Here is a 27494-nt window from a genome sequence, read left to right on the forward strand (position 1 = left end):
AAATCGAGGCTAATACCAAAGACCTCCTCGTCTCAGAGTAATAAAATGACACACCCAATGCATTAGGGCACGACATTTTAGTCCTCGAGAATAAGTTTGTCTTTTGATTTTCAAAGCTTGTGTGGTGAAGTTTAAAAAAAAAGATATTCAATTGCTTTAAGTCAGATGAAAAATCGAAATCCAATACGTGAAGACACAATTTCTCAAAATTTCGAGCATTGAATATCGCCCTTATTATTGTTTAAAATCTTCATTCGAGAAAACGACGTGTCACATCCAATAGATTAGGACAAGACGTATCGAATTCCCGAAAATGAGTTTTTGGCTTATGTGCTTTGATTAAAGAAAATTTTTGATTATTTAGATTCAACGAGGAAAATCGGAACCCAATACGTTAGGGCTCAATTCTCTCGAGGATTCCAAATTTCGAGTATTGCGTCATTTTGAAAATTTTTTTATGAAATAACTTTAACATTTGTAATCTTTTGAATAAATAAAAAACGATTGAATAATGATGTACAACGCGATATGATAATTTGTAAACTAAAGCATGCATTAATGAATAACAAAGATTCGATATATACTAATAAACAATATCATATATGTAAGAGCAACAAATTTATACCCTACACTAAGCATATACTAACATCCATATTAGCAAGCAAGATGAATTAAAAGGTTAATCTTAAAAAAATAACAAGCAAATTAAATAAAATGTAACAAGTTTTTTAAATAACAAAAGGTAACATGAAAGAAGGAAATTATATATTAAAATAAGTTTAAAATAATATATATATACATGAAAGTTTGAAATGAACCAAAATATAGTTAAAAATAAATAATTTGAAATCAATAGTATTTTATGTACATACATATGTATAATAAGAATAATTTAATATCGTTGTATACATAAAAAAATATTAAATAGGGATATTATCATATAAATCTTTAAAGATGAAATATATAAAATGGCTTTTAAAAGTATATTATAAAATAAAAGTTATTAAAAATATATTATATAACAAATAATTCATCACAAAGTTAAAATAATAATGTATGATAATAATAAAATAAAAGAATTTAAAAATAATAGTGCATAATAAAGTAATATATATGTAAAACAATAAGTAACTGAAAATGTCCAAATATAACAATAATAAAAAATACCAAATAATAATAATAAATTGATATTAAACTAATTAATAAAACAATGGGCTGATTTGGAATTAAAGCAGAAATTTAGGGGTAAATCTGAAATAAACAAAAGGAAAAGTCCAAATTACAAAGCGCGAATAACATAGGGACTAAAATAGGAAATATTCCTTGCCCACTCAAACGCTGCGCTGCAAATGGACCAAAATGAAGTAATATCGAAAATGTGGGGCAAATTTTGAAAATAAACAAAAAACCGAATTAAATCAATGAAACAAATCAGGAGGACTAGTGGCGCAAATATTCCCTCCTAGACCAAAACACGCGGATTTGGCCGTGTTCGGGTCGGATCATCGGGTATGGCTTATACGACACCGTTTTGAAGGTATTGAAACAAGCCTCAAACGATGTCGTTTTACATGGCTCTTATAAATAAAAAAGTAAACACATTTCAGCCATTTTACAGCCAATGAAACCCTAGCCGCTCTCCATTCAAAACTCGGCTATCCAAACACCGATTAATCTCCGCCCAGACACCGACGGCGACGGAGGGAGCGAAGATCCAACGACGCTGTTAAAGGTAATTTCCTTTTTAATTTATACCTATTCTTATATATCTATATGTTTGATAAGAAGGGAAAAGAAAGTAATATCAATCGAAAAAGAACAGAATCAAAAAGAAAAAAGAAAGAAAACTTTGAAAAATCACCTTCCAAAGAACTCTTCTATTGCTTTTTGATTCTTTTTGTGTGTTAATTGTGCGTAATGTTTACAAAATTTGGAAAATGGCTTTATAGCCGAAGATAAAAATGAAAATAAAAATACAACAAATATCTTTTTTGTTTCTTTTTTCTCATTGTTTCTTTTTTCTCATTGCTGCTGTTTGTTGTTTGTTTTTTGCTTGTCTGCTTGTGTACAGGTACGGCCGTACGGAGCAGTGGGCGTGGCACGTACGGAGGCCAACTGGGGTGTGAGTGGCGTGGAGGCTCGACGCGTGCTGAAGGCAGGAGCGGCGCACCAACCACTAGGGCTTCCGACTTTTGCTTGCATTGAGTCTGGGCTAGGGTTATTGGGCTTAGGCTAATTGGGTTTAGTGTTTGGGTTATTGGGCTATCTGTAAATGGACTTAGCTTGTATTTTGGGTTTGCTGGACTAATGGACTTTTAATAATTTTGTTTTTTATTTTTATTTTTTTATATATTTTTTGTTTATTTATTTGATTTGGGTCGGGCAAAATTAAGGTATTACAGCTACCCCTCTTTGCTCGTTGTTGTGTAACGGGAATGGAGCAAAGACTCTAAAAATGGCCAATTTTGACCGGTCGTGTTGGAATTGGTGCATTTTTAGAGGTATAGGAATTGGTGCTTCGATCCACTCCACTGCAATATCAGAGAGATAGGATTTGTAACTCGAAACTTTAATCTGTTTAACTGCAATGTCGGGGAAGTAAGATTCGTTGTTGTAGCTTCAATCTGTTCCACTGCACCGACTGGGCAGTAAGATTTACTATTGCAGCTTCAATCTTTCTAACTGCAATGTTGGGGAAGTAGGATCCACCGTTGTGACTTTAATCTGCTTCTCTACACCGCTTGGGAGATAAGGTCTGTAATTTCTTCGGTCTATTCCATTGTAATCTTAGGGAGATAAGACCTGATGTGATCTACTCTACTGTAACTTCAGATAGATAAGATCCTTTATTTTAATCCGTTCCACTGTAATCTCAGGGAAATAGGATTACTGGCTTCAATCTGCTCCGCTGTAACATCAGGGAGATAAGATTCACCATTTCCAATTAGGAATTCTTCGGTCTATTCCACTGTAATCTAAAGGAGATAAGACTTGTAATTCTTCGGTCTATTCCACTGTAATCTCAGGGAGATAAGACCTGATGCGATCTACTCTACTGTAACTTCAGAGAAATAAGATCCATTATTTTAATCCGTTCCACTGTAATCTCAGGGAAATAGGATTACCGGCTTCAATCTGCTCCGTTGTAATCTCAGGGAGATAAGATCTGTAATTCTTCGGTCTATTCCATTGTTGACCAGGGATATAGGACTTGTGGCTTAAATTTGCTTCCTTACTCTTGAAGATAAGATTCGCCGTCTTCGATCTGCTCCGCTATTGCTTAGGGAGACAAGATCTATAATTTCTCTGATCTGTTCTCTGGGGAACATGACCTGTATAATGAACCTAATTATGCCTAATGATTAGGATGGCATGATCAAAATGAATCAAATGCTCCTAACTAGACATGTGTGAATGGTGTTTGCATGAATGCAAAATTTTATTTTTCCGAGAATGATCCCATTTAGGTTGATTACTCGAAGTTACTAAGGCTTTGTCACGGCCATGCTTCAACACGTTCCTTCTTGGCCGGTGTCTTCAATGAAACATTTAATTAAATTGCCCCTACTGTAAACCTACAAGTTCAATCCTCTGGGTCGCAAAAAGTTGTATCTTCATCCTCAAGATGTAACTACAAAATGAGGAGATCTGGTCTTTTCTCAATCCTTTCCCATCGCCATTTAAAGATGCCAAACGTGTAATTCTTTGGTCTTTATACCACTCTTAAAGTGCGACATCCAAAATTTATGCATGAATAATTTTCTACCAAAGAGATCTCTTCTTACAAACTCATGATTATTTTGTTCAATCAATATTTTGTCAACAAAATCCAAAAGGATTGTTTTGATTCAGACTTTTCCTTCTTAGATTTCTGACCTTTAAACTTGGTTCGTTCTAAACAAAAGTTCTGTTTCAGGTTACTGTATTATTTAGAAACTTTTTCGAGTAATATGCAGAACTTACTTTGTGAAAATTTTATTAGTCCATTAATCTTTTATTCTAATGCAACTTGCTTGCAAAGAGAACACAACAATGGATAGAAATAGACTTGATTTGAGAGCATAACTTGCAATGAATAAAATATCAAGGATATTGAGAATAAAAAAGGAATTAACTTGTATCTTGAAAAAGAATGAAGTATTCCAAGGAAGCAAATATGAATAGTATAAAAACTAGATGCCCCAGATATCGCAGCTTGAACTTCTCTGTACGAACTTTCTGAAGACTCTTCTAAGTTTGACATGTATTTAGGAGATCTACAGTACTTTGTCAATGCTCCAAGATGTCGCATACCCTTTTCTGTTGATTCAGGTATAGCAAGATCTTTACATACCTCAATCTGATCAAAATTTGAACTGCTCTGATCACCTCATATCCCATTCTGATCAATATTTGAGCCGCCCTTTTCAGGTTTTCCACTCAAATTCCCTTTGATCTCAAGGCGCCCTTTGCGGGTTTTCACCTTGGTCTCTCTACTTTTTTTTTTTTAGGAATCAAAGCGCCCTTTGCGGGTTTTCACTTTGGTCTCTTTCCTTCAAGTGAAGTATTTCTTGACTGAATTTGAGTTTACAGGATTTGGCAAGTTTTTTTCATCCATCTCACTTAGAATCAAAGCTCCACCAGAAAAGACCTTCTTTACGACATAAGGACCCTCCCAATTTGACATCCATTTCCCTCTAAAGTCCTTTTGTATAGGAAGAATTTTCTTCAACACCAGATCCCCTTCGTGGAATTCTCTGGGACGAACCTTTTTTGTTATAGGCTCGTATCATCCGTTTTTGATACATATGACCATGTTGGATGGCTTTTAACCTTTTCCCTTCGATTAAGTTTAACTGGTCGTATCGAGACTGAACCTATTCTGCTTCATCCAATTTCAATTCAGCTAATATCCGAAGAGAAGGAATCTCCACTTCAATGGGTAAAACGGCTTCCATCCCATAAACTAGAGAAAAGGGTGTTGCCCTAGTAGAGCTCTTAACAGATGTTCGGTAAGCTAAGAGAGCAAATGATAGCTTTTCATGCCAATCCTTGTAGGTTTCAGTCATTTTCCCCACAATTCTCTTAATGTTCTTATTGGCCGCCTCCACTGCACCATTCATTTTTAGGCGATATGGCGACGAGTTATGGTGACAGATTTTGAATTGACTACAAACCTCCGCTATTGTGTTATTATTCAAATTCAACGCATTATCGGATATGATTCTTTCAAGCATTCCATATCGACAAATGATCTCCTTTTTCAAGAATCTACTAACCGCCGATTTCGTGACATTTGCATATGAAGCAGCTTCCACCCATTTGGTAAAGTAATCAATGACCACAAAGATGAAACGATGCCCATTCGAAGCCTTCGGTGATATTGGCCCAATAACATCCATGGCCCACATGGAGAACGGCCACGGAACAGTCATAACGTGCAGAGGTGATGGAGCTACATGTATCTTATCTCCATAAATTTGACATTTATGACACTTCTTGGCATAGCTAATGCAATCCCCTTCCATAGTAGACCAATAGTATCCAAATCTCATGATCTGTCTGGCTATTGTAAAACCATTTGCATGGGTTCCGCAAATGCCCTCATGGACTTCTTCTAGGATCTTTCTAGCCTCCATGGCATCTACACATCTTAACAGCACTTGATCTTTCCCTCTTTTGTACAACACTTCCCCATCTAAGACATACTCAATGGCTATTCTTCTGAGTGTTCTCTTGTCATTTTCTGTCGCTTGATCAGGGTATTTTTGATTCTTCACATACTGTAGTATACTTTGATACCAAGGGTGATCAGCTTTTCCCTCATCTTCAATACTGTAGCAATGAGCCGGAACTTAACATATGCTCATCTGAATATGCTTCATGATTTCTAACTTGTTCACATTAATTATCGAGGCTAGAGTAGCCAGTACGTCAGCCATCTGGTTTTCATATCGTGGGAGATAACAGAAAGTGATGTCATCAAACTCGTCAATCAATTCAAGAACCAGCTCTTTATAACTGATCAACTTAGGGTCTCTGGTTTCCCATTCTCCTTTGAGTTGGTATATCACCAATGCGGAATCTCCATACACTTTTAGCACTTTGATTTTACGTTCAATGGCCGCACGAATACCCATAATACATGCTCATATTCTGCCATATTATTTGTGCAATCGAAGTCCAACTTGCTAGTGACAGGATAATGATCTCCACTTGGGGATACCAAGACTGCCCCAATTCCATTACCTATAGCATTTGAAGCTCCATCGAAATTTAACTTCCAGATGTGGTCTATTCGAGGGTTTTCTTCAGTGTTTGCCACATACATTAAGTCCTCATTTGGAAAATCAAAGTTCAAAGGCTCATAGTCTTCCAAGGCTCTGTTGGCTAAAAACCAGCTATTGCGCTTCCTTTTATAGCCTTCTGACTTATATATACTATGTCAAATTCAGAGAGCAGAATTTGCCATCTAGCCATTCTCTTATTTAAAGCAGTTGATTCCATCATGTACTTTAAATGATCCAACTTTGAAATCAGCCAAGTCGTATGATACAACATGTATTGCCTTAGTCTTCGAGTTGTCCAAATTAAAGCACAACACAACTTTTCAATGGACGAGTACCTCATTTCACAATCAGTGAATTTCTTGCTGAGATAGTATATTGCTCTTTCTTTCTTTCCTGTTTCGTCATGTTGGCCCAACACGCTCCCATGGAATTGTCAAACACCGTTAGATACAATATCAATGGCCTATCTAGACTAGGCGGTGATAGTATTGGAGCATTAGCCAAGTATTACTTTATCTTGTCAAAAGCTTTCTGACATTCCTCATCCCATTCTCCCGGATTATGTTTCTTTAGAAGGCGAAATACTGGATCGCATTTCTCAGTCAATTGTGAAATGAACCGGGCAATGTAGTTCAACCTTCCTAGGAAACCTCGGACCTCTTTTTGAGTGTTTGGAGGAGGCAGATCTCATATTGCTTTAACTTTATCCGGGTCAATCTCAATCCCCTTCCTACTGACTATGAAGCCCAACAACTTTCCTGATCTGGCTCCAAATATGCATTTTGCTGGGTTGAGCTTGAGCTGAAATTTTCTCAATCTTAAGAATAATTTCCTCAAGACTCGGAGATGATCTTCTTCAGTTCTAGATTTTGCAATCGTATCTCAACATAGATACATTGCTCCTGCATTCTTCAATCCAAAGAGCATTACTTTATAACAAAATGTTCCCCATAGGGTAATGAATGTGATTTTCCTCATATCTTCAGGATGCATCTTTATTTGATTGTATCCAGAAAAGTCGTCCATGAAAGAAAATAATGAGTAGCCAGTTGTGTTATCTACCAAAGTGTCAATGTGCGGCAACGGAAAATTGTCTTTTGGACTAGCCTTATTCAAGTTCCTATAATCCACGCACATTCATACCTTTCCATTCTTTTTAGGAACAGGGACGATCTTTGCTACCCATTCTGAATACTTGACCTCTTGTAAGAATCCAGCATCGAACTGCTTTTTGACCTCCTCTTTTATTTTCAACACAATATCAGATCTCATTCTTCTGAGCTTCTGCTGAACTGGTTTACAATATTCTTTTATAGGTAAACGATGTACCACAATGCTAGTATTTAGCCCTGGCATATCCTGGTATGACCATGCGAAAACATCTTTGAACTCTCGGAGTAACTCAATGAGGTCATGTTTTGTCTTTGCGGTGATATCAGTTTCGATTTTCACCTCTTTTCCTTCTTCTAGGCTCACAATTTCTAATGATTCCTTTTGAGGTAGGATTTGTTTATCTTCTTGTTCCACCATTCTCAACAAGTTCGGAGATACACCACAGTCTTCGTCATTTTCAAAGTCATGAGATCCTTCCAAACACATGTCTTGCCCAAAAAGAGACTCCGTGTTTGAAACAACATCACTCATGTCCTTGATATTTGAGGACCTATGGGGATACACCAAAGAATATACAAAAATATATAAATTTATGAACAATTATTTGTACAATCAGGTTATAAATACAATGAAAAAAAATAAATTGGAAGACAATCAATCAAATGAAAAATATTTACTTGCCTGGAAAGAATAAAAGAATAATTGCTCAAAATGAATACAAAGATGTATTTTATTAGGATAAAGATATTCAGACTTAAGCTTATTTCACAAAGGATTTCTTATCATTCTTAGGCTAAAAACAACAATAATGTTTTGAACATTACTCTGAATAAGCTCTAAATACTACAGGTATTTCTTCCGCGGTCCAATTGTATAGCTCACTCCCAGGTTCATAAGGGCAAATCTCCAGCAAGGTCCTTCTTTCCATTGTCTCTATAGCATTGATGTGAACATTTTCCAACATTTCTTCAATGTTTTCCCTTCTGGACACCCCTTGCTCAGGGTAAATAAACCCACCCGACACAAAGGATTTAGATATGTGGGGAAAGGTCAAAGGCCCCCACTTGATTTCCTCTCCGCTCAAACTTGCCCTTCTTCTCTCCTATCTTTTCTCTACTTCTTTCCTCTTTTGTTTCATATTTGGCTTGTAACCCAGGCCAAAGCGATCAAAATTTCCCTTCAGCATGGGTGCTTCAATCCTTCCTTGAAGGTATTTTCCCAATCCTTTCCCTGGCGAAGCTCCTCTTCCTACTATCAACTGTAGACCCATAACAGTAGTCTTAGATATCTTTGGTACCAGAATTCTGTTTCCTTTAGCGATAAACGTTGTGTTCACAAATTCCAAAGACAAGAAAGAATATTCCACTGCCTCATCATTGGTCTCTACATAAGGTGTATCACCTGTTACCATCGCAATGATATCCTCCTCTGCACTTATTGTTACCAATCGGCCCTCTGATATTAGCTTCACCTTCTGATGTAATGATGAAGGTACTGCCCCTGCCGAATGTATCCACGGTCTTCCCAATAAACAGTTGTAGGAAGGCTTAATATCCATTACTAGAAAGTCCACCTCATAAGTAGTTGGGCCAATCCTTAATGGTATTTCAATTCTTCCTATAACCCCTCTTTCCGTTCCATCAAATGCCCTTACTATATTCTGGCAGGCTTTCATATGTAAACTGTCCACCGGTAGTCGATTAAGAGTGGACAAAGGCAATACGTTCAGTGCGGATCCATTATCGATCAAAACCTCCGGTAATGTGTCCCCCCGACATCGGGTAGTAATGTGTAGAGCTTTAGTAGACCCCTACCTCCAGACGGTATTTCATCATCATTGAAGAAAATAAAATTGTCAGCACTTATATTATTGATCAACCGATCCAACTTATTGATTGAAATGTCATTGGCCACATATGTTTCATTTAGTACCTTCATCGGTGCATTTCGATGTACTTCTGAGCTTAAGAGCGAAGCTAATACTGAAATACGGGCTGGTTGTTTATGCAGTTGCTCCACGATACTGTATTCGCTATGTTTCAAGAACTTCAAGAATCCCTTTGCTTCTTCTTCTTTTATTGGTTCATTAACCAATGGCTCAGATTCCGCCGCCTTCCCTTTCCTCTGTTCTACCATCAGAGTCATTTCTCTTGGCAATTCTGCTTGAGTGTCATAACGTTTCCTATTACGTGTATAAGAACCCCTTTCCGGATATTCTTTTACCATATTGCCCTCAACTTCTTTTCCTGGCATTGTCACATTGCATCCGTAACTCCAAGGGACCATTTTGTCATACTTATATGTGAAACTTGACGGTTTCGTGATTACAATTTATGGTGTTACCTGAACCTTAGCCTCATTACTTTTAGGGCGTGAGATAATGACCACAGGATGATTTATTTTTGGAGTCCCTGTTTCTGACTCTATCGCGCATATGCTCCTCCTTTCTTCCGCATCTTCATAAAACCTCATCTCCTTGCTATCCATCATGCTTTGAACCAAAGCCCTGAATCCTTCACATTCTTGGATTTCGTGCCCTATTTTATGGTGGAATTCACAATAATTTCTCATCTCATACCCTTCCTCAAAACCTGAAATAACTAACCCTCTTTTTGCTATTTCCTTCCAGACCCTTTTCAATGGAGTTTTTACTTCAGCAATGTCAGTCTTGACCTCTTCCCCTGTACCTTCGCTTAACATATTCACTCCCTTATCATCATGATTGGGCAATGGACCTTCTATGCTGGGTGAGTCATCAAATTTGACAACACCCAATTTAATAAGTCATTCTACTACATTATTGAAAGCGGTATAATTTTCTATTGAGTGCCCTGAAATTCCCACATGATAGTCACATTGTGCGTTCGTGTCATACCATTTTGGATACGGGGTTTGTAGAGGATTCAAGTAACGAGGAGCAACAACATGTGCATTAAATAAATTCTGATACAGCTCTTTATATGTCATTGGAATAGGAGTAAACTGGGGCTTCTCAGTATTTTGTCTCATTCTTGACTCTTATTTTGACGAGCCTTGTTGATTAGCAACCATCTTCCTTGGATGATTCACTGTAATTGATTTACTGTATGTGTTCACATTGTTTACTTCCGACTTTTGCTTGCATTGAGTCTGGGCTAGGGTTATTGGGCTTAGGCTAATTGGGTTTAGTGTTTGGGTTATTAGGCTATCTGTAAATGGACTTAGCTTGTATTTTGGGTTTGCTAGACTGATGGACTTTTAATAATTTTGTTTTTTATTTTTATTTTTTTATATATTTTTGTTTATTTATTTGATTTGGGCCGGGCAAAATTAGGGTATTACATTGTGCAATGATTGAAGATTCATTCCATGTCCCTCCACACTTTTTTTTTATTGCTACATTACAAATGAAGCCAATAAGCTTTACAACTATCATATTTCAGGTGGTGCTTTTATATTCATGCTGCCTTCCCTCTTCTGGTTTTCTTTTTTCTCCTGCAGCCACATTTAATCAATCTATCTAGCCTTTCTATTCAATTACGCTCAGAATAAAAACAATTTTTTTGTTGTCTTACAAACAACACAGATAGCATCATTATCAAAATTCAGCCGCTCTCAAGTATAACCAATTCCTTAGCCAACCAATCTAAATTGTAACACAAAGCTAACTCCTATAAAATTTATCCCAATGCACACATTTACAGACATAAATATGTATATATGTATGCATTCAACAAATACATAACCATATGCATACAATCAGCTATGTTCTTTGAAAGCTACTACTAGATCAAGCATTACCCCAAAACTATAGGCTGCCATCCATTAGAGATGAAAAAATACAAGCAAAGAACCCAGTTTTTTATTTTGAAATATGGCGAAACGTGCTCACGCAACTGGTAAGAAAAAATCACTTATGGCCCAAAAAAATTCATAGAACTGATAGTAAAATCAATGAATGATACATGCAAGCAAAATTTTCAACTGACATCTATTGATTTAATACAACCAGGTAAAAAGGCAGACAACCATCTGATATCTATGAAGCAAATGAACTAGCAATATACTAGAAATATCAGCAATTGCAATCAACAAAGGCAACAGACGAAAGAACATAGACATAAATACACCTCCTCCAGGCCAAATTAGCTCACATCCCGGAGTCTTTTTATCAATGCATCTAAAGATTTCTTCTTTGAATTCTGCTTGGCACCCCTGCTCCCAAAGGTACCAAATAGCCGATCTGAAGGATCCCTTAACTTCTCTGAGGTTGTCATAACTTTCCTGTAGTCCAGGGCATTGTAACTCCTCTCTAATTACCGGATTCAGAAAATTCTCTGAAAGACTGCTCAAAAGCAAATTGATCAACTGCCTTGACTCTGCAAGTGCATTTTGCAACTGATTTGTATCCCCTTCAGAAAACAGAGGAGCCAGGTTATCTACAAAAGATTCTAACAAGCGAATATCTACATCAAGCCCTATAATAGCATTTACATTAAACCTCTTAACAAAATCCCCAAGTAAAGTATCAACAATCTTCTCTGATATGTGAGAAAGAACATCTTGTAGAACTCTTTTAAGAACTTGAGGTGGCAAAATCTATTGTGCAGTAGAAACCAGAGTCTCCAAATATATTAGAACCTCATCCACATATTCATTACCACCCTGTGACGGTTCATCGGTCCTCCAGTTCACATTCTCAATCAATGTCATGAAACCATAAAGAATTAAAAATCTCAAACACTCTAGTTTGAATAATTAAAAATCTCGCAGTTCAAAAGTAACAGTTGAACACCATAAAAAATTTTTGTAAACCCACATACAATTGAGAAAAATAAATAAATTATACGAACAATTTCAGTACAAACACTTTGAGAATCTTCAACAATGGAAGCTTCAACAAACACTTTGGATTTTTAAAAGAATAACAAGTAAGAAAAAAATACATGTTGATGACAGAGAGAGAAATCTTCTGGGTCTTCTTTTCTCGACTGTGGTAAGGCCGACGGTCGACCGGTAGAGATGACGGACAGAGATGGTGAGGTGAGGTGACGAACGAAGATGAGGAGGCGAGGGATGAAGGAGAACCACTGCTTCTGGGCCTTCTTTTTTTGAATGTGGCTGCTAATTTTTTAAGGTTTCTTCAAAATACAGAGGTAAGACCGACGGTCGACCGATAGAGATGACGGACGGAGATGGTGAGGTGAGGTGAGAAACGAAGATGATGAGGCGGAGGATAAGGGAGAACCACTGCTTAAAAAAAAAGGGAAAATGTCTTACGGATTAGAAATTGGTAAGATAATTTTCGAAATTTTGCTTCTGATTTTACCCGTGTTTGGAAAATGTTTTCCTATAGGAATTCATTTTCCACAAAACAAACACCGGAAATTAAGAAAAATGTTTTCCGAAAAACATTTTCCACCAAACAAACTACCCTTAGAATAAGTGATTAAATTTGCCATATCTTGGTCCTATATGCTAAAATTTAGGATTAAGCCTTTGTACTTTAATTTTAATTTGATATGTTATGGTCTTCTTACTTTTATAATGCTTAAATTGTGCCAACGATTTGAACGAATGGTTGAAGCCATGTCCCACTCTAGATTTATTCTGGTTGTAGTTTTTGAGAGATATTGTTTGTAATCGTATAATGAAGGAAATAAATAAAATTTATTAAATAAATATTATAAACTAAATGCTTAATATGAATTTTCCTCGGTCTATATATTTTTTCTCATAATTTTAATTTAAAGTTAAAACAAAAGAAATAAAAATACTTTTCAATAAGATACATGGAAGTTGTAAAATCGTTCAAAAAAGTTGTAAAAAATAGAGAGTATAGGCAGTTCATAAGATAATTTTCCTACTTTATGCTTTGTTGCAATCATCGTAAAAATTTGCTTAAAATCTATAGAATGCATGTTTCTTCATGTGGGCATTCAAAATTAATCATCTGTATGAAAAACGTTAAATTAAATTATTCTAAATACTGTAATTAGCACCATTACCACCATTATGTGGTTTCCCATTAACAACATAATTTACCTGCCCCTCGATTTGTTGTTAGGCTTTCATTATGTGCTTTTTCATTACCATTGTTTTTACCATTTTCACCGTTTTCATTTTGATCTTGTTCTTCCTCATGGTCTTCCCCATCATTGCCCGTCTCTTTGGGCTTGGAAAACTCGAACTTGTTTTTCCTTGGACCAAGCTCGAAAAAGACTCTGCCTCAGCCATGGACATGGTAAGTTTGGTGATGCCTTTGTCAGCACAACTCCTGTTTTGCCCAAGGCTTCAACCCATGCTTAAACTGGTGGAATGCTTCTTTCTCACTTAGGTCAGAGATTTGAAGCATAAATTCATTTAAGTTTTTGGCATACTTTTGAGCAGTGTCGTGTTCCTTAAGCCAATACAACTTAGTCCAAGCCTCCTCCTTAGTGTACTATGGGTAAAACTGATTTTTCAACTCCTTTTGAAACTCCTCCCAAGTTTCAATTGCAGTTTCACCCCATTTCTCATCTGTGAACCTACAATGCCACCATAACAGAGTGACATCAGTAAAATAAATTGTAGCAGTATTTACCTTAGTGGCATCATTCTTAATATCTATTGCACGAAAGTATTGTTTCATCCCTTAGAGAAAATTATCCATATCCCTCGCGGACCTCGTCGCTTTAAACTTTTTCGGCTTAGGGAGATCCATTTTATAATGCTTAGGAATTAGAGGCAACATCTTTTTTCCTATGGTAGCTCTGCACATAGCAAGCTCTCCCTCAAGTTCCTTAATTCTTGCCCCTCCCACAATTCTCCATTGGGACATTTTGTTTATCTACTCTTTTCATCATTTCAACCGACGCCTTCAAACATCGACTCGGATACCAATTGTCACAGGGCTAGAACTTAAACTTGGCAAACCGCATGACCTTAAGTGATTTCTTTATTTTAAATCCACCTAAGTCAACCTTACTTTTGAAAATAAGAATTCACAATGGAATTTCTGTAAGGCACTGAAATAAAGCGGAAGCAACTCAAAGACAAAAGAACTCGAATCAAATAGAAAAGCCACAAGAAAATTAAGCACACAGAGAGTTTGAGTAAATGCTTTCAAATATATTTAATAACTTTAAATGGTATATAATTGGATGATTACAAATGAGTGAGAAGACCTCTATGTACAGTTGAGCTCCTCCAAATCCAACGGTATAGTTTAAATTACATCGATGGTTAAGATTAAAGGTTATTTACAATATGGGAGTCTTAAGAAATTTAAACTTTATACAATATTATTCCTTAGGATTTAAAATATTCACCATGGTAACTCTAATTTTAAGTAGGTAGGTTTCTTCATATATTCCACGAATTGAGCTAGTCTAAGTAGGTCAAATAAGCCCCATTTAATTAGTTTACCTCCATGAGTTATTCTATGTGCATTCATCACCGGCTTAGATATGCGACTCATGACACTAGGGATTTGTTAGAAGAAAAAGTATAAAAAAAAGACGAAAAATAAATGAAAAAATAAGAATGAAAAAATAAAAGAAATTGAAAGGGCAAAATATGTAGGAGAGAAAAATAAGAGAGAAATATAAATAAAGAATATAAATAAAGAAATAAGCAAGGGGGCCTACATAAAAGTCTTAAAAATTAAATACATAACATTCACATAAGCATTTAACAATTGACTCTTAAAAGATAAATAATAATATAACAAAATACTCATATCATCTACTATTTGGCTCGTTTTTTTGCCTGCTTTCGTGGCACACTTTTTTCTTATTTTTTCTATGGGTTTTGTTGCATTTTGTTCGGATATTTGGATGGAAGGTGGTGGCGACACTCACACTGAAATGGAACGAGTGTTGGCAAATTTGCCATTGGAAAGGGGTGAGAAAGAATGATGGAATATGGCATTGGACAGGGAGGAGAAGGGGGAGGACGAGTTCTGTATGGTGGGCATTTTTCTAACTACTAATGTCATTCAATTTCAGGCGATGAAGTCCATTCTTGCGAATCTTTGGCACCCGCATGGAGTGACGATATCTGATTTAAGTGAGAAACATTTTATGTTTAAATTTTATTATGAGATCAACTTTGATAGATTTCTTGAGGGAAGTCCTTGAACTTTCAATGGGCATTTATTGGTATTTCATAGTCTAAGGAAGGGGGAAGATCCGATGGTAGTTCCGTTGATCTTTGTGGATTTTTGGGTTCAGATCCACAATTTTCCTTTTGGTTTGATATCGGAGGTGATGGGTAGACAGTTTGAGAACTTTATTGGGACTTTCTTGGAATATGACATGAAAGCAATGGGTAGGGGTTTTCGGGTTTATATGAGGGTTAGTGTTCAAGTTGATATTCGTGATCCTCTGAAAAGGTGTAATAAGATTATTTTATCCTCTCAAAGCAGCATATATGATTGGTTTTAGTATGAAAGATTGTTTGTTTTTTGCTTCCTTTGTGGGAGATTGAGCCACTTTGAAGGTTTTTGCTTGGTGCATATAGTTCACAGACGTAGGGAGTTACCTCTGGAATGGGACTTACCTATTAAGGCAGCGTCGTGAAGGGCAATGGTAGGAAAGAGTTGTTGGCTTATGTAAGAAGGTGAAGTCTTCAAAATGGATGAAGCGCGAAGGCTTTCATGCAGAAGTTCGATTGGGGGACATGATATTCAAAGCATTTTCCAAAATAGTACCCTAACAAATAATGTGGGTATTACTTTGGGGTTGAATTTAGGTGGTTAGAAGCATTATGATTCTGAGGGTGCAGAGAATGTAAATTCGAATATGAGTCTAGTTGAAGAGGATTCACCGTTAGCTATTAGGGAAGGGAAAAAGTGGTCATGTATTTCTGTGACCAATCCTATTTTTGTGCATATAGATTCGAAGGACATTGTTGATGAACAATCTGTTGTTCACTCTTTTGGAACATCAGCTGGCTTTAGGGGCAAAGCAGCTGGGTGTCATGAAAATTTTAAGCTAGAATGTCCGAGGGTTGGGGAACCCTCGATCAGTGCGTCGCCTTTGACATGTGTTAAAGAATTTATGCCCCAGTAAGGCTTTTTTCATTGAGATGAAGCTACAGAAAACTCGGATGGAGAGGGTGCGTAGAAATGTTGGGTTTCCTTGTGGGATTGAGGTAGGTAGTGAGGGGTCGAGGGGCGGCTTGTCCCTTTGTTGGAAGGAGGATTGTAAAATACAATTATGTAGTTATTCTATAAATCATATTGATGTTCTGGTAGAAGAGGATCTTGATGGTTATCAGTGGTGGTTTACTTAGTTTTATGGGTCACCAATTAAGGGTAGTTATTTTTAGTCTTGGGAATTTTTGCGGTAATTATTTGTCGAAGCTGATTACCATTGGGTTCTCATGGGTGATTTTAATGAGATTGTTTTTTCCTACGAGAAACAGGGTGATCGAATAAGGCCTGAAAGAAATATGGATGATTTTAGAGCAACGCTTGATGATACTGATTTGATTGATCTGGGATATGTTGGACAATGGTATATCTGGGAAAGAGGTAAGCTTCTTGAGAATAATATCCGTGAGCGCATCGATAGAGGGGTTGCATGCTTGGCTTGGAAGGAATTATTCCCAAATTATAGACTTACGCGTTGCTTTCACTCTATCTCTGACCACTGCTCGTTACTTTTGGAAACGGATGTTACAGTTGTGCTTCAGGGTCGAAGGAAAAAATGTTTTAGATTTGAAGCTTCTTGGTTGTTGGAAGAATCGTGTGAAGCAGAAATTAAGTACCCCTAAGAGTGTTCGATAAGTGTTGTTCCTAATCGTATTTGATTGTTGAGAGATGGTTTACTAACTTGGGCTAAACGAGTAAGAGACCAATTGAAATTGGATGTGACAATGAAATTGAAATTGAAATTGATAGGCTATAGGATCAGCTTAGCATTTTGGTTAGGGGGAGCCTGACGATGAGGTGCTGGAGGAAATGGTTTTAGCCAAAATGAACCTTAATCTTGAGATTGACAAGGAGAGGTATTGGGAGCAGAGAGCACGGGCTAATTGGCTGCAATATGGTGACCACAACACAATGTTTTTCCATAAGTTGGATTCCCATCGACGCTTGTTAAGGTTGTGGATCAGATCATATATGTTGATGGACGAATGGTTAGGGGGCTGATGAATTTGAGAAAGTGGCTTGCCATTATTTCAGGGATTTGTTTACAACCAAGGGACAGGGGATATGGACTATTTGTTATCAGGCATTCCGAGTTCTATCTCTACGGATATGAATAGCTATCTCTGTACTAATTTTACGGGGAAGGTCTTGCTAGCTTTTTGTAGTATGCCACCCACTAAGCCATCAAGGAGAGATGGTACGCCTACTTTATTCTATCAACAATTTAGGAATATTATGGGCAAGGATGTTAGTGATTATTGTTTGCATGTGCTTAGTAACGGTGCTTTATTTGATGACATTAATGATACAAATATTGTTCTTATTCCCAAGAATTGTAGCCCACAGAACACGACTCATTTTCGCTCTATTAGTCTTTGAAATGTGTTATTTAAGATTATATCTAAAATGATTGTTAATAAACTACAAAGGGTTATGACTCATTGTATTGACGAGACACAAAGTGCCTCAGTACCTACCTGGTTGATTATAGATAATACGTTTGTGGTCTTTGAGTTGTTTCATTCTTTTAGGAAGAAGCGTTGGGGGATTAAAGGTAGTTTTGCTCTGAAGTTGGATATGAACAAAGCTTATGACAAGGTGGAATGGCATTTAATCTAGGAGGTTATACTCAAAATTGGATTTGACGTGAATTAGGTTAACCTTGTCATGTGATGTGTTCGCTCGGTCAAATATTCGGTAGTTGTGGATGAGAAGCTAGGTGGAATATCGTGCCAACCCGAGGTTGCGTCAAGGTGACCCCTTAAGTCTGTTCTTTTTTTTTTTTCATGCAATGAGGGCTTCACTTCTCTGTTGAAATTGGCTCACGATGGACTCTTGAAAGGAGTAAAAGCAAGTCATTCAAGGCCTCGAGTATCTCATTTATTGTTTGCGGATGATAGTTTGGTATTTGGAGAGGCTTCAATTGAAGGGGTTGGAAATGTGGTGGAAATCCTGAGAGTATGAACAATGTTTGGGCCAATAGATCAATTTTGGAAAATCTCTAGTTTACTTTAGTTCGAATGTGATCCAAGGAATGCGTCGAGATATTGAGGATATTTTGAGGGTTTGTAGTACCATGAATCGTGGGTTTATCTGTGCTTGCTAGTGGTTGTGGGTAGTAACGGAAAAAGGGCATTTTGTAGTCTTAAGGAGCACTTTCTTGAGTGGATTGGAGGGTGGTACAATCAGCGTCTTTCGTAGGGTGGTAAGGTCGTTTTTATTAAATTGATTCTTCAAGCCATTCCGAATTATATTATGTCCTATTTTTTACTCCCTAGTACTTTTTACAAAGATTTGGAAGCTTTAATGTCTCGTTATTGGTGGGGGAAATCAAATTCGCAGAAAGGGATACATTGGTGCTCGTGGGATGGATTGTGTGATTTAAAGAAGGTGGGAAATATGGGGTTCCATAGTTTGTCGAAGGTTAATATCGTGTTGTTAGCCAAACAAGGGTGGCGCCTAATGAATAATCCTAGTTCTTTAGCTGCGCGTGTTCTCAAACTAAGTACTACCCTAATAAAAGTTTCATGGAGTCAAAGTTAGGGAGTCAACCTTCTTTGGTTTGGTGGAGTATTTGGGCTGCAAAGGGCCTTTTACAGATGAGTTGTGGTTGACATGTTGGAAATGGGCATTCGATATCAATATTGGAAGATGTATGGCTTCCTGGGAATCAACCTTGCAAGATTCAATAAGACCGTGTTAGTAGGATTGATAAGGTAATTGACCTAATTGATGGTAGCCAAAAGCAGTGGAATGAGGAGTTGATTAGGGCATCTTTTACTGACCAAGAGGTGGATAAAATCTTGAGTATCCCATTAGCTTCTCATGACTTGAACGATCGGTGGAAATGGTATCCGGAAGGGTCTGGGGAGTATACTGTCTGCAGTAGGTACAGATTGCTGCTGCGGGGTTTCCCAAGGACGGAGGAGACAAATACAACAACATTGGGCAGGATACAAGAATTATTTACAGAAAATTATGGGAGGCTCATGTGCCTGAAAATATGAAAATTACATGCTAGCGATTTATTAACAATTACATCCCCACAAAATCTAATCTATTTCAACGCAAGAGTGGGGTGGATAGAAAATGCACCCGCGGTGCGGTATTGGTCTAGAAACAAATCTTCATGCGTGCAAAGACTGTCCTGGAGTAATAGAAATTTGACAACAATTGGGGGTTTTAATTGGACTCTTTCAGATGATTTAGTTGATGTACCCATTGCATGGATAGGACAACTGTTTGGGAAGGATGAGAAGCAAACTCAATTATCCATCATCACCATTTGGGCTATTTGGAATCATTCATGAGGGAATCTATCAATCTAGTTAGGATTTACTTATCTTTGTGCTGGGTTATGCCAGAGAGATGGATTCTTTGTTGAAGGAGCGCGTATATTCGGAGACTACTGACTTGTTGGTTTAGAAGCCTCCAATTGACACGTGGGTTCGAGTAAACTTTGATGCTGGATTCTATGGTCATCTCCATTCTGCAAGTACATAAGTGCTTGTTAGGGACTCAGAGGGTTATATGCTAGGATCGACCTATTTTTGGAAAAAGCATATACCTGATGCGGCGGTTGCGGAGGCATTGGCCTGTGTGCATGCTGTTCAATTTGCCAGGGATCTAGGGCTTCGACGGGTGGAGCTAGAAGGGGATTCAGCAATGGTCATCTCCAAACTCAAACATGCCGGGATTGACAGATTGAAAATCAGTGGATATATTAGGGATGCTCGACAAATGTTATTAGGTTTTGAGCATTTTAAATTCTATTATATTAAACCGGGGGGGGGGGGGGGGGACACAGTTGCGCACCTGTTGGCTCGGGAAGGGTTCCTCCGGAAGTGAGACGAATGTTGGGTAGAGGATGGACCGTTGTCGATTCAAGAGGAGGTAGATCGGGATAGAAGGCGAGGGCTTGTTAGTGGATGATTTTAGGTATGTTTATAGTAGCTGCGATATACATCTGGTCACTTTCCACAGCGGTTGTTTTGGGTCCTACCTTGGTCGAAGATCGGATGCGATTGATGGTCTTGTTTTTTTGCTTTTGGTAGGAACTGCATTTATGGGCGGATTGCCCGATGGTTATTAGAAAAAAAAACAATTGACTCCTTGCCAAGTGTGATTTCCGTCACACTCCTAATATTGGTAACGATACACTGATCAAAATTTTATAAATTGATATTATTAATGATAGTTCCCATCAAACATAATGAACTATTTTTATAGTTTGCCCAATATTGAAAGTATTATCAATATGAACATGTAATACTTTTAATGGTACAATTGTAACCATTAAAAATGATATCAACATGATGGATATGTATTATATATCTATAATATATAAAAGTACGAGTTTAAAAAATTTTGAATCTGTTTATTTCTATCTTATTACTAAATTGGTATTTAAAAATACTTATAATTTAATTTACATTTATTACTTAAAAAGTTATTTAAAATAATTACAATTAAAGTAAAAGTTGATGTATTTTTTTATAATTATAATCATTTAAAAAAGTTTCTTCTAAATATATATTTTTAATTTTACTTGATATTATTTTTGCTACATATTAATTAATCTTTGGGGATTTATTTACACTTGTTAGTTTTATATCCTTTCGTATATTTTTGTATAATTAATATTTTAAGGATCCAACCGTCATACATTTTATTCAATTTATATAGATCATGAATGTCAAATTTGACGTAAATTAAATTTTTCTAACTATTTATTTTATATAAGAAAACTTTGAACCGTTTAATAAGAATTAATATAAATAATTTTTAGATTGATTTGGTACAGATATTGAATTGGTTCAAAAATTTACATGCATGACAAGTAATATTACATGTAAAAATTCAACAATTGGATTGTTAAAATTTAATCGAATAAAAATATATGAAAGAGTATAAAACTACTTTAGTTTTACATAAGTGTAAATGACTCCTTTTCATATATATTGTTTACAAATTGTTATAGTCAATTTATTGACTATTAAAAATGAAAATGGAAAAAATACAAATACAAATAAATAGTAAGTAGTAAATAGTAAATAGTTTATTTTACAATATATTATTTTTATTGTTTGTACAAATGTTTTAATAATAGGAATTTTTATTATCATTATATTTGAATTATTAAAATAATTAATACTAGAAATCCTATGACACACTTATGCAAGTAGAAATCACAAATTAAGAACATAAATGTGTGTTTAAAAATAATATACAATAAATAATAAAATATATGATTTATAACTAATTGATAATAACACATGAAATACATATGATGTTAGAATGAAAAAATTATATTAAAATTGGTTATCATGATGTTGTCATTAATGTTAAGTCGATGTCAAGTTAACTTTTGATACTCAATCAAATACATATTTGATGGAGGTAATAAAATATGCATAATAAATATTGAAATGCATAAAAATATTAAAATAAAGTTTTAGTTGAGTGATTTAAAGTAAAGATTTTACTATTGCAATTGGTTCCCATATGCATATTTTTATTGGGTTTTAAATGGAAAACTAAATCACCCTTGAATTATATAACTTATTTTAATTACAAAAATATTTTCATAATTTCTTTAACCGAGTTGGTGGTTCGCTTGAAGATGTCACCAACTCAATAAATAGTATAGATATTTTAATAACATTTATTTGTTATTATTTCAATGATGATTACATGGAGTAAAATTATATGGTAGGTTGAAAATAATACAAATATGTTAATACAATTTGAATTTTTTAATATTATTAAAAAATATTGATCTACAAAATGTCATTATTTTAATATGATATTTGAAAATTTCTTTTATTATATTTGAATTATTAAATAAGTTAACTCATTTTAATTATATTTAACAATTCAAATAACATATTAAAATTTAATTACAATATTTAAAAATATTTTATTTAAAAATTAAACACGAAAATCACTTGCAACGCATGTGCTATTAAAATTAGTTTAATCTAAATGATGGCTAAATTTTTTTCTTATTGCAAATAATATTCAAAATAAATATTTTAAATAATATTTTAATACATTTTAATGTTCGTTATTGGAAGTTACAAACGGAATTTTTCATTGAGTATAACAAAAACCGTAAAAAAATAGATGAGGAAAAGGAAAAGTCTAAAATTAATGGAAGTATAATTGGTTTTTACTTAAATAATATAAAATAATTAAATAAATACTAGAATGGGATAAAGTCAATAATATTTAAGAATCTAGGTAGGAGCTACAGTAAAAAATCGGTGCCGCCTGACCAATTAGTGGCACCCCTCTCACCAGCCACTAGTCATATCAGGTTTTAAAAAATGATAATTTTCTATGGGTGTTGCCTGGTCAATCGGCGGCATCGGATTGAAATGTGAGGACCTAAAATTTAGGGATCTGGTATGCAAGTTTGTCATTTTGATTGAAAAGCTTTAAGGGTGTCGCCTAGGGGTGAGCAAAACTCGATTCGACTTGAAAAAATTGAAAAAGAATTCGAATTTCGAGTTAAACGAATCGAGTTATTCGAGTTAATCAAGTTATTCGAATCAACTCGAAATTTTTTTTCGAATTTCAAGTTCGAATCGAGTTAAGTTTTCGAATTCGAATAACTCAAATAATTCGAATAATTTGAATATCAAACTATAATATTTGACAGTTTTACCCTAAACTCCCAAACCTTTTTACTTTTCCCTCAAAACTTTTACTTCTTCCCACTTTCCCCCTAGAACTTTTACTCCCCTCCCAACCCCCCAATCTACCCAAAATCCATTTCCCACCAAAATTTTACTCTCCCATTTACTTTTTCTCAAAATTTTACTCCCAAAAACCCTCAAAACCTTTTATTTTCTCTCAAAATTTTTACTCCTTCCCACTTTTTCCCTAAAACTTTTATTCCCTTTCCATCCCATCTCCCACCTCCCATCTACCCCAAACCCTCCCCCCTCCAATTTTTTTAATATTTTCCCTCCAAAATTTTACTCCCCCTATTTACTTTTCCTCAAACTTTTATTCCCCAAAACTTTTTATTTTCCCCCTAAACTTTTACTTCTCACTCTTTACTCTCAAATAAAAAATCAAAATTATCCAAAAATCACTAAACATAAATAGTAATAATTTTATTTATATTTACTATTTATATTATTAAATTAAATTTCACATTTTATATTATTTATATTATTGAATTGTTTAGTCATATTGAATATTTATATTAAAATTGAATTATTAATTATGCCATAAAATATTCATGTTAAATTTTATATTGGTATCAATTTCACATTTTATTTTTGAAATAACTTTTATTAAAAAATCATATTTTTACATTTAATATATTTTTTAATTCCAAAATACATAGTGACAAGAATCTGAAGATAATTGAAACAACTAAGCAAGCAAATAAACTAATCAGTATATAAAAAATTAATAAATAAATTATGAGGTGATGAAAGTTAATAAAAAATTTGATTAAGGTAGACAAATTTTATTACGATGGGTGACAACGGTTATAAGGACCCAAAATTATTTTTTAAAAATTTAACTCGAACAAATATATTCGATTCGATTCGATTCGAATTCCATCTCACTCGACTCGATTCGAGAAAACTTCAAATAAAGTTAGGATGATAAAATGAGATTCGAAAACTCGATTAACTCGAAAATTTTTGATTCGATTCGATTCGATTCGATCGAATGCTCACCCCTAGTGTCGCCCGAGAGACTGGGGCACCAAATTTTAAATAAGATAAATTGCTTCATAAACCCTTCTTATTTATTATTTCTTTTTATTTTTCTTTAACACAAAAAATAGAGAGACCTATTACTAATTACTCCAAAATATTTTTTACTAAAAGTATTTTTGTAAAAAAGCGGATTCCAATTGGAAATAAATTTTATTTATTTTTCAAAATTATTTTTCAAATAAATTTTTTGTAAAATTATTTTTGAAAAAATATTCAATAAAATAATTTGAATTTTTTCAAAAATAAATGAAATTTATTTTCAGTTGAAATCGACTTTTTACAAAAATACTTTTAGTAGAATTTTTTGGATTAATTGATAATAGGCCTCTCTATTTTTGGTGTTGAAGGGAAATAAAAGAAAATAAATAAGAAGGGGTTATTAACCAATTTACCCTTTTAAAGTTTGGTGTCGTCAAACTGTCAGACGTCACCTTAAAGCTTTTCAATCAAAATAAAAAATTTATATATTAGGTCCCTAAATATTTTAGGTCATCACATTTCAGTCCGGTGCCGCTGATTGATCAGGCGACACCCATAAAAAAAATTTAAAATCTGATGTGGCCGGTGGCTGGGGAGAGGGGTGCCACCAATTGGTCAGGCTGCATTAATTTTTTACTGTAGCTCCTGTCTATATTCGTAAATATTACTGCCTTTTATCATATTTCAATATTTATTTAATTATTTTACATTATTTAGGTAAAAAACTCAAGAATGATAAATGTTAGAATTATTTAACATTTAAGATTTAGTCCTATTGTATTTTTTAAACAAAAAAATTATTACATTGTTAGAATTTTAACAATATTGATGTGACAGTTTGTGTGACAATTAATATGTACTTTATCGTGGATGTGAATAATTTTCTTTTAAAATTTGATGATTTTTATTTTAACTTTTCATGAAATACAAATAAATTATCATGTAAGGTGCTACTTTATTATAATTTCAACGATCTAGTTAACATTTTCTTCAATTTCGAAGTGAAAAATGAATAAAGATTAGAAGTTAATTTTATTATTTATGTCTAAGGAAAAAACAGCTTTTTTCACCTTGCATCAAGCTCGATTCACTGATGGGAAAAAAAATCAAGTAACACCTAAAACTAACAATCCGTGGATTTATACTATGCTTTAATTATATTTATATTTTTTTATAAAATCATATCGGATACAATTTATAGACACTCTATTTCCTACTAATGGAAAAGTGACGATTCATTTCATTGAATTTATCAAACACTTTTATCTGCTCTTCTTCCTGCTAACTGATAAGCTTTCACAGAAACAGGCTGATCTTAAAGCTTGAAGTTGGTATACATGATCCAGAGTGAATATATATATGTAACTTACCAATTAATATACATAAACATAAATCTATTGATTTAGTCTTCCATGCCTCAATATTCCTAGCAACGTCTGCCCTTCCTGCAAACCAGTGCACCCGCCCCTGCTGTGACTGAGCTGACAAGCGAAGACGGTCTTGCACTCAGGCTCGACGCCTTCGCATAACTCGACAAGGCTCCGGTGCCGGAAGGTGTGAAGAATGCTCCATTTAACATCAAATCCCCTCTTGACCTCCAATTCCATTTCTTCCATTTTTTCCGCGGCGTATTCTCTCGTTTAGTCACCTGCAAATTTTCTTTTATTTTGTTTAAGACCTTATATAAGGCTTCAAATTAAGGGATAGGTTGATAATTATTTTACCTCTTTGTTATTCATTTTATCTGGTGCAAGAAATCTGTTCCCCTGGCTGTTGATCGTCGGATTTGCACTGCCACCGATTGCATACATTATCCAATGCGTGTAATCATTGTTCACCACGTGAAAATATCCATGCCTGCATCTGCTTACAAGTGGAAAATGAAAAACAGTCATTTTTATGATTCTGGATTTGGTTATTGAGATAAAAAAATAAAGTATTATATATGTATTTACCTAGGCATTCTCTGCACAAGCCCTTCTCCAAAATGGTTGAAGGCAATGGTGACTTGCATGTTCTTGTCTTGGGTGTAAGAGTCACTGTGACCTAGGAGCATGACTTTATCATGATGTGTCATGTAATTGTTAGAAATGGTGATGGCGGTGGATCCGTGGATGGCATCGATAAGCCCGTCATTGCAATTAGACAAGGAGCAATGGTCCACCCAAACGTGGCTGCTCCCAAATATCGATACCCCGTCACCGTCCGATGTAGTCCTCCACCCATAATGCGTAGGAGAATCCCTCACGTAAAGATTCCCTCCCCTCTTGCAATCATGTATGTTAATCCCATGAATTATAATGTTGGTCGCGTACTGTATAGTAATGCATGGCCCACCGGCGATGTGGACGCTGACACCTCGGCCGTCGATCGTCTTGAACGAGTTCATCAGCAATTCAGCCTTCAGTTTGATCACCATGTCACGAGCAAATATGATCCACAAAGGTTTATCTTGGATAACTGCATGCCTAAGAGTACCGGGTTTGGGATTCACTGGATCACGGTCACTGGGGTCCGTCACAACATAAAATTTTCCGTTCCGGCCACCAATGGCACGCTTACCGAATCCAATGCCACAGTCGGCTAGCCTCTTACGGTTCTTTGCCCAATTAGGGTCGCACCGCCAGCAGTCGTCAATGGGGTTCCCGGTTCCACATGAGAGAAATCCCAGCTTCCTCCTAGCTGCCGTAGCATTCCTTATGCTTCTGCATATATTAAAAGAAATATGGAGAAGTTAAAGAATAATCTTTAACAGTTAAATCTCCAGCTTTATAAATAAATCGCCATTGACGAAAGATCAATGGGAGATGGAAAAAGTACGTACTCATTGACTTGTCGAACAACTTGCTCAGGGTCTTGAACTGGAGAGGCCGAGAAAATGGAGGGAGCCAAGAAAGAAAATACCAGTAGAAAGAGGGACAATGGGATTGCCATTTGAGTCCTTTTATTTTTTATTCTGTTTAAGAAAGTAAGTGAATTTAGAGAGAAAGTGAAAGGACAGGAAAATTCTGGGAAACGGAGAAACATGAGAGATATTTATAAAGGCCATCAGCATAGGTTGGTTTTCCAATTTCACTAAAAAAATATTTTCCTTGTTTATTTAATTCATGGAATCATTTAAAATAGATGAAAAACACTAATATTTAAAAATTTAATTTTTAAAAATTAAAAATAATTTTTTAATATTAAAAATTAATTAATTGTTAACATAGTGTATATATTGATTGTCACATGTATACCACAGTAGCAAAGTTAGCAAACGTTAATATTTTT

General features: G+C 35.2%; 2 protein-coding genes and 1 long non-coding RNA gene across 3 annotated transcripts; all 3 read right to left on the minus strand.

The window, feature by feature from the left end:
• Positions 1-4856: 4856 nt before the first annotated feature.
• LOC128034058 (uncharacterized) lies at positions 4857-6119 on the minus strand. Its single transcript, XM_052622675.1, has 3 exons — positions 5875-6119; positions 5558-5814; positions 4857-4996 (listed from the first exon to the last, which is right to left on the minus strand). The coding sequence occupies exons 1-3, from the start codon at positions 6117-6119 to the stop codon at positions 4857-4859; spliced, it is 642 nt and encodes a 213-aa protein (XP_052478635.1).
• A 7085-nt stretch (positions 6120-13204) lies between these two features.
• Positions 13205-20294, minus strand: LOC105785843 (uncharacterized). The gene is made up of 4 exons (XR_001131225.2): positions 20066-20294; positions 19284-19987; positions 19051-19173; positions 13205-13888 (listed from the first exon to the last, which is right to left on the minus strand). It is a non-coding gene; the product is annotated as an uncharacterized LOC105785843 (long non-coding RNA).
• A 5065-nt stretch (positions 20295-25359) lies between these two features.
• On the minus strand, positions 25360-27211 carry LOC105785842 (probable pectate lyase 5). The gene is made up of 4 exons (XM_012612006.2): positions 27046-27211; positions 26177-26926; positions 25946-26084; positions 25360-25869 (listed from the first exon to the last, which is right to left on the minus strand). The coding sequence occupies exons 1-4, from the start codon at positions 27153-27155 to the stop codon at positions 25648-25650; spliced, it is 1221 nt and encodes a 406-aa protein (XP_012467460.1). The 5' UTR covers positions 27156-27211; the 3' UTR covers positions 25360-25647.
• Positions 27212-27494: the final 283 nt, after the last annotated feature.

This window comes from Gossypium raimondii, chromosome 1 (genome assembly GCF_025698545.1).
Source record: "Gossypium raimondii isolate GPD5lz chromosome 1, ASM2569854v1, whole genome shotgun sequence".
Classification (NCBI taxonomy): Eukaryota; Viridiplantae; Streptophyta; class Magnoliopsida; order Malvales; family Malvaceae; genus Gossypium; species Gossypium raimondii.

Excerpts from the sequence above, each read along its gene's own strand:
- LOC128034058 (XM_052622675.1), bottom strand. The coding sequence starts at position 6,119 with ATGGGTATTCGTGCGGCCATTGAACGTAAAATCAAAGTGCTAAAAGTG. Across the intron at positions 5,815-5,874 it reads TCGATAATTAATGTGAACAA|TATTGAAGATGAGGGAAAAG; the intron begins GTTAGAAATCAT and ends TCATTGCTACAG. Across the intron at positions 4,997-5,557 it reads TTGCGGAACCCATGCAAATG|CTTACCGAACATCTGTTAAG; the intron begins GTTTTACAATAG and ends TTGCTCTCTTAG.
- LOC105785842 (XM_012612006.2), bottom strand. The coding sequence starts at position 27,155 with ATGGCAATCCCATTGTCCCTCTTTCTACTGGTATTTTCTTTCTTGGCT. Across the intron at positions 26,927-27,045 it reads GTTGTTCGACAAGTCAATGA|AAGCATAAGGAATGCTACGG; the intron begins GTACGTACTTTT and ends TAATATATGCAG. Across the intron at positions 26,085-26,176 it reads CTTGTGCAGAGAATGCCTAG|ATGCAGGCATGGATATTTTC; the intron begins GTAAATACATAT and ends ACTTGTAAGCAG.